Source organism: Mustela putorius, unplaced genomic scaffold (assembly GCF_011764305.1).
Source record: "Mustela putorius furo isolate JIRA1106 unplaced genomic scaffold, ASM1176430v1.1 tig00003866_pilon_pilon_pilon, whole genome shotgun sequence".
Taxonomy (NCBI): Eukaryota; Metazoa; Chordata; class Mammalia; order Carnivora; family Mustelidae; genus Mustela; species Mustela putorius.
The window spans coordinates 1,804,630-1,816,733 of record NW_025422018.1 but is presented as its reverse complement, the minus strand read 5'-3'; the positions used below and the strand labels follow the sequence as shown (position 1 = coordinate 1,816,733).

Sequence of the window (12,104 nt, the reverse complement as noted above, 5' to 3'; positions counted from 1 at the left end):
GATAACGAATGCACTGCTATATAATGAAAAAAATCTGGTTAACAAAATTACCAATAATAGAGAATAGTCATATTCATGTTCAGATTGGCTGTATAGTGCATTTTTTAAAAAAGATCTTATTTATTTATTTGACAGAAAGAGAGAGACAGTGAGAAAGGGAACACAAGCAGGGGGAGTAGCAGAGGGAGAAGCAGGCTCTCCACTGAGCAGAGAGCCCAATGCGAAGCTCGATCCCAGGACCCTGGGATCATGACCTGAGCTGAAGGCAGACACTTAATGACTGAGCCACCCAGGTCCCTCTGGATAATGCATTTTTATAATACTTTTTTCTTCCTTGGGAAGCTTAAAAGCAACACCAAAAGAAAAGTTATTCTCTAAAGTTGTGTCACTCATATACTATAGTACTTATTTTGATATTTGATTAGTATTTGGTAGACAATGTATGATTCTGTGGACCAGAAGTTAAAACTAAAATGCACTTATAGTTTAATAGAAGTTGTCCAATTTCTTTTTTTTAAAGTGGGGAAGGATCTAAATTACAAATTTTTTTAAAAAATCACTGAACAGGGACGTAAGACTCATCTAACATTAGTTAACTTATACTCTCCTTGAGGCTGTTGTCCATATTCCTATCCCATTTCCCCACAGCTTTTAATGTCTAATGACATCAGGGGAGCAATGTGGTAGGAAGAATTCAGAAAGACTCTCCTTCAATTTGTAATTCTGCTTTTTGCCAGTTATGTGACCTTTGGCAAGTTATTTAATCTTCTCTTGGTTTTACTTCCCTCATTTATAAAATGGGGCCAGAGATCACGAAGTACATCTGGAGCTGATTTTGAAGATTAAGTGAGATTAATGAATGTAAAGTACCTAATGCAGTCCGTGGGTTCACAGTGTGCTCATTATAAATGTCAACCCAACTCTTACCTCCAACTATAAAAATAAGATATATTTAAAAATACTTGCAAAAAATTAAGAAGGAGAAAACAATAATATAAGACATATCATTAGAGACATCACTTTAAAGTTAAATATTTCTTACAGTTGACCCTTAAACAATGCAGGGGCTAGGGGTCCCAATACTCCAGGCAGTTGAAAATTCAAGTACAACTTTTTAACTCCCCCAAAACTTAAATACTAATAGCTTACTGTTGACTAAAAGCCTTACTGATAAAGTAAACAGTTGTTTAACACATACTTTGTATGTTACATGTATTATATACAGTATTCTGACAATACAGTAAGCTAGAGGAAAGAAAATTTTATTAAGAAAACCATAAGAAGAGAAATTGATATCATAAGTTTGTATCATCTGTTTACAAGATAAATCATCCATCTATATGTTAGTACCTGTGACAATACTGTCTTATATAATACAAAACACTATAGATGTTACACATGTTACTGACACTAAAGATCCAAAATGAAAAGATAATGCTAAAAAGAAATAAAATATTTATTTACAAACAATTCATGCATTCATAACAAAGCAGCAGCAATATGATTTCTTTATGGTAGCCTAATATAATTGACAGCATAGCATCATGGCAGCCTAACCCATAACACTAGAGAATGAAGTATTAAAATATTTTCAGGGCATGCTGGAAACACTTTACTTTTTTTCTTAAATCAGTTACCTGTGATGGTATACTGATATGCAGTTTTCCCCTATTACAAGAAGGAGAGGCATACTGTATGGTAGTATAATTTTTTTGAAAGAAAGTTATAAAATAGAAAAATAACATATTATTAATTTTATGTTAAATATCAATCACCTTATCTAGGTAAGGACACACTATCACCTTACACACGAGTTTTGCACATGGTGTTCTACATAATCAATACTTAGACGATGATGACGACGACATAGCTCTTGCTGTACAATTATCAGATTTTCACATGAAGACACACACATACACAACAGATAAGTTTATTAGCTACATGGCATGACGATTATCTACTATTCATTCAGTGGAAGTGGGTCATCATAAAGATCTTCACCCCTATCATCTTCATGTTGAGCAAGCTGAGGAGGAGGAGCAGAGGTTGGTCTTGCTGTCTCAGGGGTGGCAGAGGCAGAAGATGTGGAGGTAAAGGGGAAGCAAGAGAGGCAGGCACACTCAGTTTAACTTTACAGAAATATATGGTAATTTCTTTTTTTCATTTCTCTAAAAACATTCCTATATGGCATCAAACTTTCTTCCACTGTTTGCTTTATTATCAGTGCCCATATCATAGAAGGGTCCATGTTATAAAAGAAGTCAAAGCAGTCCTGAATAATCAGAATCCTTCTGCCAGACTATCTAGTATCAGTTTTTTTCTGGCAGTCCCCCCGTCTTGCCACCTTGTTGCCATATCCAATACTTGGCATGACTTCCTTGATTGGCTCTTTCACGATTTCCTTGATTGGCTCTGTCATAAATCCTGTGAAGTCATGCACAACATCTGGACACCATTTTCTTCAGCAGGAATTTATTGTTTCTGGCTTGATGGCTTTAATGGCCTTTTCGATAACAACAATGGCATCCTCAGTGGTGTAATACTTCCAGACTTCATGTTCTATCAGGGTTCTCTTCTACAGCATTGACAATCCTTTCCATAGGGTACCATGTGTAACAAGCCTTAGAGGCTGAATTAGAGATTGCTGTTTTGGGGGGCAAGTAGACTGACATCTTCAGTGTTGAACTCATGGGGTTCTGGGTGGCGAGGGGCACTGTCCAATAGCAAAAGAATTTTCAAAGGCAAAGTAGTTTCTGATTTTAGGGACAAAGCATCAATGGAACCAATCCAGAAAAAGGGTTTTCAATGTCCAAGACTTCTAGTGGTACAACCAAAAGACTGGAAGCTAATATTATCTGGTGTATCTTTTTCCTTCAAGGTTTGGGGTTAATGAGCTTTATAGATAAGGGCAGTCCTGATCATAAACCCAAATGTGTTGGCATAAGAGGGTAGAGTTAGCCTATTCCTTCCTGTCTTAAATCCTGGTGCTCACTTTTCTTCTTTAATAATGTCCTATGCAATATTTTTCTCCCCCAGAATAGGGCAATTTTGTCTGTATTAAAAACCTTGAGGCAGATATTCTTTCTCCTCACTGATTTTCTTAATGGCATCTGGGAACTCATCTGCTGTCTCTTAGCAGAATCTGCTTCTCCTGTTATCTTGACATTTTTAAAGCTAAACCTCCTTGTAAAATTGTCAAGCCACCCTTTGCTGGCATTAAAATCTCCTGCTTTAGAGCCACATTTTTTTTTGTTTTTGCCTCAAGTTGTCATATAATAACTGCTTTTTCTCAAATCACATTAGAGTCTATAAGTATGCCTTTCTTATAGTAATCCTATACCTACTTAAAGCCGGATTTTCAATACATCATAAAAAGATATTTCACAGAAAGTGCAGTGTTTTTGCACCTGCTGGCATAACTGCAGTGATAACTTCATGAATTTCTTTTCTCTTTTTACAATGGCCTGTGCACTGGATTTATTTATCTTGAAATGGCGGGCAACCGCAGGTGCAGACCTCAATGTATAGTACATATCAAGCAATTCAACTTTTTCTTGTAATGTCATAACTTTCCTCTGCTTCTTGGGAGCACTTCCAGCATTACTAATAGCACTTCATATGGGTCTCCTGGTGTTATTCAAGGCTTACAGTATTGCACTAAACACAATGAAAAATATGCAAGAACTGTGAGAAATCACTTTTTATTGCAATAAACAATTTACTGGAAAGACAAACTATTCACAGAGATGATTAGTGTCATAGGGAGTTTTAAGCAGATAATCATAACACAAGCTCACTGCAACAGCAATTGGAGGTGGCTATGAAATTCTTACAGTAGTACAATATGCACTATAGTAATTTTATGCAGTTATGATTTAATACTGCATCTTTACTTTATTCACATCTCTCTCCACTATGAATTGCTCCATTCAAGTGTTTGTACGAGTTTTGATAAATTTTAACTTTTAATAATAGACTTGTGTATACTTCATGGTAATGATGATGAGACAGACTAGTATCTACATATATTTTATGCATTCATGATATACCTTTTTCTCAATTTTTTCAATATTTCTATGCTATGCAGTTTATCTGCAAGTTCTTTCATATTGTCACAAATCTCCAAAAAAATTTCCAATATAGTTATTGAAAAAAACCCACGCATAAGTGGATCAATGCAATTTGAACCCATGTTCTCCAAGGGTCAACTCTATTTTGTCCAGGGCACTCAACATCAGGACCAAACACCTTTCTACTTGACCTTTAATTCTCCAAAATCTCCAACAGTAAAAAACTACAAACACATAAAATCCATACTACAATCTTGTCAAAAGTTGCCTCTTTTGACAACTGAAGTAGAGAAGGTCATCTCTCAGCTCCATATTGGCCATATCTCAGAAAGAAGTGTACTGAAAGCCGGGCCCCTAGAAATTTTTCTAGCACTTTTCTGTTTTGTTTTCAATTAAGTAATTATTTATTTATTTTGAGAGAAAAAGAGAGAGCAAGAGGGGGAAGGGCAGAGGGAGAGAGAGAATCTCAAGCAGGCTCCATGTCAGTGTAGAGCATGACACATGGATCTATCCCAGGATACTGAGATCATGACCTGAGCCAAAATCAAAATCAAGAGTTGGACGCTGGGTGCCTGGGTGGCTCAGTGGCTTAAAGCCTCTGCCTTCGGCTCAGTCATGATCTCAGGGTCCTGGGATCAAGCACCCCGCATCGGGCTCTCTGCTGAGCAGGGAGCCTGCTTCCCTTCCTTTCTCTCTGCCTGCCTTTCTGCCTACTTGTGATCCCTGTCTGTCTAATAAATAAATAAAATCTTAAAAAAAAAAATGAGTTGGACGCTTAATTACCTGAGTCACCCAGGTACCCAGGTGCCCCTTTTCTGTATTTTTAAATACCAAATTAGCATGGTAGCTATTGTAGTGGTGCAAGAGATCTTTAAACTGTAAAACTGAAAGACTTTGCTTTCGCCAAAAATGTCATAATTTTAATGAAACAGACTTTGTTAGCAGTATTTCAGAAATGATTTTAAGGTAAAAAAAAAAAAAAGATCTCAACTTACTTTTCAGCAGGCAGGCCAATTAACAACAACTTGTCAGATTCTTTCCAATAAGCCACATGGATTTGTTTCCCATTTAAAAGAAGGGATGAGCTAGGAAAAAGTAGAGTGAAAATAAGTTAGAATATCTTTAAATGTCATAAAATTATAAACAGTCATTCATAAAAGATTACATATAGTATGATTTAAGAAATGCATGCTTAATGAGCAAATTTCTTGGCATATACCTAATTGTCACACAGAAAGGGCAAGTAATTATGTAACAACAAAAAATATATTCTGAAATATTTTTTTAAAACCTATAAAAAAGCTCTAGGTCAAATGAAGGTAGACTTCTTACAGCCAAAAGTAGTGAAATTCTTTAATTAACATTAAATGACTATATGCTACTTTTTTCAGAAGAAAGCTCCCATTAGTATGCAAATTTAACAAATCTTTTCTCACTGCCTATTTATAAACATGATTTATTATGAGAAATTACAAAAATAGGAAGATACAGTCCCAGCTCACAAGATAATAATTCAATATAGGACATAGGTACATAAGCAAGTAACCAAAATATAAGTCAGATTTAAATGTGTTCTCAAAGAAATGTTTAGAATAATGTATATATTCATTGTGGTGATGGCTTCAGGGTCTATATGCCTCTGTTGAAACTGATCAGATTGTACATTTTACATATATGCAGTTTACTATACTTTAATTAGTTGGAAAACTATATGTGATCTAAAAAGAGATATATAATGAACTATGAAAACATGGAGAGCATAATGATTCCATCCCGAGTATGGGTAGGTAGTAGAAAGAAAATAAAATGAAAATACACTCAGTGATTTTTTTTTTCTTTAAGCTAGAATACATACATCAGTCTATCTGCTGAGTCCTTAGGATTTAATATACCTTCTATACTGCAGTAGATATTATTATTTTTATTATAATCAAATGCATACTATTTGTGAGACATGATATTTTTTCATCTTTCTAACATCCTCTTCAGGCATTACCATCACTGGTTTTTAAAATTGTTGTTAAAAATCGCTTCTTGGCCTTTTGGCTAAGATCAAGTGTAAAATCGTTGTTAAATTTTTATTTAGATTCCAGTTATTTAAGACACAGTGTAATAATAGTATCAGATATACAATGTAGTGATTCAACACTTCCATACACCAGGTGGTTGCTCATCACCTATTTAGCTCATTCCCCTACCTACCTTCCTCCCCACACTAGAAGTTCTCTATAGTTAAGAATTGGTTTCTTTGCCTCCCTCTCTCTTTTTATCCTCCCTTTGCTCAACTGTTTTTTTTTCCTTAAATTTCACATGAATGAAATCACCTGGTATTTGTCTTTCTGAATTATTTCGCTTAGCATAACACTCTCTAGCTCCACCCATGTCATTGCAAAGATAAAGACTTCACTAAAAAAGAGAAATACAGGCCAGTATTCCTGATGAACATGGATGTAAATATTCTCAATAAACTACTGGCAAACCAGATCCAACAATATATTAAAAAAATCATTCCCCATGATTAAAGTGGGATTTATTGCTGGGTTGCAAGAGTGGGTTCAATATTTGCAAATCAATCAACATTATAAGTCATATTGATAAAAGGATAAGAACCATATTATTTCAATTATAGATACAGAAAAAATATTTGACAAAATATAACATTCACTCATGAAAAGATTCTCAACAAAGTAGGTTTATTTATTTTAAAAGATTTTATTTACTTATTTGAGAAAGAGAGATAGTAAGAGAGAAAGAGAGAGATTACAAACAGGGGCAAAGGGCAGAGGGAGAAGCAGACTCCTCACTGAGCAGGGAGACTGATGTGGGGCTCGATCCCAGGACCCTGGGATCATGACCTGAGCGAAAGGCAGACGCCTAACTGACTGAGCCACCCGGACACCCAACAAAGTAGGTTTGGAGGGAACATATTTCAACAAAATAATGGCCATATATGAGAAACCCAGAGCTAATATCATTCTCAATGAGGAAAAAAAGCTTTTCCTGTATGGTCCGGCACACAACAGGGATGTCCACCTTCACCACGGTTATTTAACATAGTAATAAATCCCAGCCTCAGCAATCAGACAACAAAAAGAAATAAAAGGCATGCAAATTGACAAGGAAGAAGTAAAACTTTCACTATTTGCAGATGAAATTATACTCTGTTTAGAAAGCCCCCAAAATTCCACCAAAAACCTACTATAACTGATGCATGAATCTAGTAAAGTCCCAGGATACAAAGTCCCAGGATACAAAATCAACATACAGAAATCTATTGCATTTCTCTACACAAGTAATGAAGCAGCAGCAGGAGAAATTAAAAAATCAATCCCATTTACAATCATACCAAAAACTGTAAGATACCTAGGAACAAACCCAACCAAAGAGGTAAAAGACCTGTACTCTGAAAACTATAGAGCACAGATGAAAGAAATTGAAGAAGGACACAAGAAGTGGGAAGACTTATTCCATGCTCATGGATAGAAAGAACAAATACTATTAAAATGTCTATACTAGGGGGGCGCCTGGGTGGCTCAGTGGGTTAAAGCCTCTGCCTTCAGCTAAGCTCATGATCCCAGTGTCCTGGGATCGAGCCCCACATCGGGCTCTCTGCTCAGCAGGGAGCCTGCTTCCCCCTACCTCTCTCTGCCTACTTGTGATCTCTATCTGATAAATAAATAAAAAATCTTAAAAGAATAATGTCTATACCAGGGGTGTCTGGGTAGCTCCGTGGGTAGAGCCTCTGCCTTTGGCTCGGGCCATGATCTCAGGGTCCTGGGATAGAGCCCCACATCAGGCTCTCTGCTCGGCGGAGAGCCTGCTTCCCCCCTACCTCTTTGCTTCCCTCTCTGCCTACTTGTGACCTATTTGTCAAATAAATAAATAAAATCTTTAAAAAAAAAAAGTCTATACTACCCAAAGCAATATATACATTTAATGCAATACCTACCAAAATACTACCAGCATCAAAATACCACAAAGCTAGAACAACCAATCCTAAAATTGTATGAAACCACAAAGACCCCAAATTGCCAGAGCAATCTTGAAAAAGAAAGGCAAAGTGGGAGCCATCATAATTCTGGACTTCAAGCTATACTACAATGCTGTTTAGAGATCAAGACGGTATGGTACTGGCATAAAAACAGACACATAGATCAGGGGAACTGAAAAGAAAACCCAGAAATGAACTCAGACCTACATGGTCAATTAATCTTCTACAAACAGGAAAGAATATCCAAAAAGAAAAAGACAATCTCTTCAACAAGTGGTGTTGGGAAAACTGGTCAGCTACATGCAAAAGAATGAAACTGGACCATTTTCTTACACCATACACAAAAATAAATTCAAACTGGATTTAAGACCTAAATGTGAGACATGAAACCAATAAAATCCTAGAGGAGAACATAGGCAGTAATTGCTTTGATATTGGCCATAGGAACCTCCTTCCAGATATATCTCCTAAGGCAAGGGAAACAAAAGCAAAAATAAACTATTGGGACATCATCAAAATTAAAAGCTGCACAGCAAAGGAAACCATCAACAAAAGTAAAAGACAACATATGGAATGGGAGAAGGTATTTGCAAATGACGTATCTAATGAAGGATTGGTATCCAAAATCTATAAAGAACTTAAAAAATTCAAAGCCCCCGGGGCGCCTGGGTGGCTCAGTGGGTTAAGCCACTGCCTTCGGCTCGGGTCATGATCTCAGGGTCCTGGGATTGAGTCCCGAATCGGGCTCTCTGCTCAGCAGGGAGCCTGCTTCCTTCTCTCTCTCTCTCTGCCTGCCTCTCAGTGTACTTGTAATTTCTCTCTGTCAAATAAAAAAAAAAAAATCTTAAAAAAAAAATTCAAAGCCCCCCAAATGAATAATCCAAATAAAAAAAGGACATGAACAGACATTTTCCCAAAGAAGACATCCAAATGGCCAACCGACACATGAAAAGATGCTCAACATTAATCACCACTAGGGAAATGCAAACCTGAACTACAATGAGGTATCACTTCATACCTATCAGAATGGTTAATATCAACAATACAAGAAACAGGAAGCGCTAGTGGTCAAAGGGGAACCCTCCTACACTGTTGGTGGGAATGCAAACTGGTGCAGCCACTCTGGAAAACAGTATGGGATGTCCTCAAAAAGTTAAAAGGAGAATTGCACTACTAAGAATTTACCCTAAGAATACAAAAACACTAATTCAAAGGGTTACATATACTTTGATATTTATAAGCAGCTTATCTATAATAGCTAAATTTTAAAAAAGATTTTATTTATTTATTTGACGGACAGAGATCAAAAGTAGGCAGAGAGGCAGGCAGAGAGAGAGGAGGAAAAAGGCTCCCCGATGAGTAGAGAGCCCAACACGGGGCTCGATCCCAGGGGATCCCAGGGGATCCCAGGTGACCCTGGGATCACAACCTGGGCTGAAGGCAGAGGCTTTAACTCACTGAGACACCCAAGCATCCCTATAATAGCTAAATTATTGAAAGAGCCCAAAAGTCCATTGACTGATGAATGGGTAGAAAAGATGTAGTGTGTGTGTTTGTGTGTGTGTATAAATATAAATGTATGTATATATATAATGGAATATTACTCAGCTGTAAAACAATAAAATAAAATCTTGCCATTTGCAATGATGTGGATGGATGGAGCTAGAGAGCATTATGCTAAGTGAAATAAGTTAGAGAAAGACACATACCATATGATTTTACTCAACACTTCTTTTTAATGCAAAAAAATGTTTTTTAAAGATTTTATTTATCTATTTGACAGAGAGACAGAGAGAATGAGAGAGAGAGAGCATGAGTGGAGAAAGGTCAGTGGGAGAAGCAGGTTCCCTGCCAAGCAGGGAACCGGATGCAGGACTCAATCCTGGGACTCCAGGGTCATGACCTGAGCAAAATGCAGTCACCCAACCAATTGAGCCACCCAGGTGCCCCTTTTTAATGCAAACTTATACATGAAATGTAGCCTCAGTTACTGTCTTGAAAATGAACCCCATGGTTAAATATAAATTTCATTTAGAAAAAGAAATTCTCCTTCCTATTGTCTTGCCAACCTTATCTTTTAAAATCATACAAGTATCATTTTTACCAGAAGATGGGAAAAGCTAAAGTCTTAGAAAATCTAATTTTATATTTTATATATTATGGAGCTCTTAAAAAATTTGAGATAAATGCCTATTTTGTAAAGTCTAAAATTGTTGAATTAAGGAAGAAAAATGGTTAGTAATCCCATTTATTTATTTAATTTTATTTAAAAAATAAATAAATAAAACTCAAAAGTTTTCAGCATTCTCCCATAAATTAACTGTGGCATTTCAAAGTTAGGGCTTAATAAATGAATGTGGAATGGGATATGTGGCTCTCTAACTGACTATATGGTATATTTTGTTTTTCCAAGAAATTATTTCACATAATTCTTGCTTATCCATCATTGAATGAATTTGCATAGATGATAACTGCATTCTGACTCTTCTTTTTAAAGTGTATGTGTTTTCTGTATTTTTCTGTCATACTTGTAGAACATGAAAAATTCAGTGTTCAGTCATTCTTGCCAACCACAGAAGTACTGCCTAGCGAGTTAATAATCAAGACAAAAGCATGAAAAAGCAGACTCAATGTAATGCCATGCTTAAGAGATACTACCTTCATGAATAAATTCTGAAATGTAGGTCCATTAGTCCACCTTTGTGATTTAAAGTGTGCCAAAACACCCAGATTTATAGCTGTATTTAGAACCTACACTTTTATATAGGTGACTACAAGAAATAATTTGGGTGAGAAACAAAATACTTACAGATATCATATCTGCTGTATAGCTATCTATATTACAGATACAAATATATTTGTATAATAGATACTTATATCACTATATTGTAAGAGGTACAGCGCTTGAAAAAAACAGAATTAAAGCTAAAGAAAAATCAATTCTTACCTAGTAACTTGTGTCCCAGTTACATTTTCCAACATGTCACAGAGTGTGAGAAATATCCCTCTCACACTTTTAAGTTTCTGAGATGCATCAGATACTGGACAATGATAAAGAATTTCTTGCTGTTAGATGAAAAGAAATAGAAATGATCAGCCTCCCATATTTTGGTCATGGAAAGTTCAGAATTCACTATTAAGAAAAGAACAAAAAAATCAATCTTTTCAGCTTCAAAGGAAGCATTATTCAAACAAACACAAGGAGGGAAGTATGTCTGGAATTTTAACACATTACCTAGTATTTAAAACACTACATTTGAAAGTAAGTTACAGACTGTCAAAACTGGTCATAATATCAAAATATACACCGAGTAGGACACTGATTAGTTAGAATGATTATAATTAATTTCACTGTTTAATTACTTTCATTACTGACATTTAATAGATAACCTTCGTCATCTTTGGTGAAATCATCATTTTAACCCGAGACAATACTGCAATTAAATTTACAAAGAACACAAAATTATAGTAGTGCAGATAGCAGTATTTCTGATGCTATACTATCTTATCTGTCTTAAATTTAAGAGGGTTTTCCCACCACATGTTAATCTGAATTCAAACTTTAAAAGAAACCACATTTTAAATCATAGAAAAAGCTAGATCTATATAATTCACAAAATGCTTAATATTTTTTTCTTTTCAAGAAGAGCATATTCCCAGGAAACAGTTTTACAAAATAAAATAAATTTCAAAATCAGGATGTGCTTTGGGTTAGAACTTTTACACAAAGGGATGAATCATTCTGTATCTCACTTTTTTTGTTGTGACTTAAAGCAACATGTTATTTTTCTCACAAGGCAAACTAAAAGCTGGCAAAATAAAAATTTCTAGATAGAAACCACAGAGAATTCAGAGTAGCTATTTAATATTTAACATCCTTAAATATTCATACAGTAACTATTGAAAGCCCAAACTCCTAAAATATGTCTTTCTTCAGTTCTCTAAAGAGTGCCCTATATCTTGTTTTGGTCCCTCTTTACAATAAATAATTACGTGACTTAGTATCCATGTCTTGGCAATTTTTACATTAGGATAAATATAAA

The 12,104-nt window shown here is 35.6% G+C and overlaps 1 protein-coding gene and 1 pseudogene across 5 annotated transcripts in view; one reads left to right on the top strand and one right to left on the bottom strand.

Annotated features, from left to right (window-relative positions):
• Window positions 1–12,104, bottom strand: part of INTU (inturned planar cell polarity protein) — an 88,720-nt gene that overhangs the window by 30,336 nt on the left and 46,280 nt on the right. For all 5 annotated transcript variants that reach the window (XM_004747942.3, XM_004747939.3, XM_004747938.3 and 2 more), the window contains exons 5-6: window positions 11,009–11,127; window positions 5,066–5,155 (exon numbers count right to left, since the gene is read on the bottom strand). In XM_004747942.3, the coding sequence (XP_004747999.1) occupies window positions 5,066–5,155; window positions 11,009–11,127 (209 nt within the window). The remainder of the gene's footprint in view (window positions 1–5,065; window positions 5,156–11,008; window positions 11,128–12,104) is intronic.
• On the top strand, window positions 6,097–6,221 carry LOC123387896 (annotated as a pseudogene).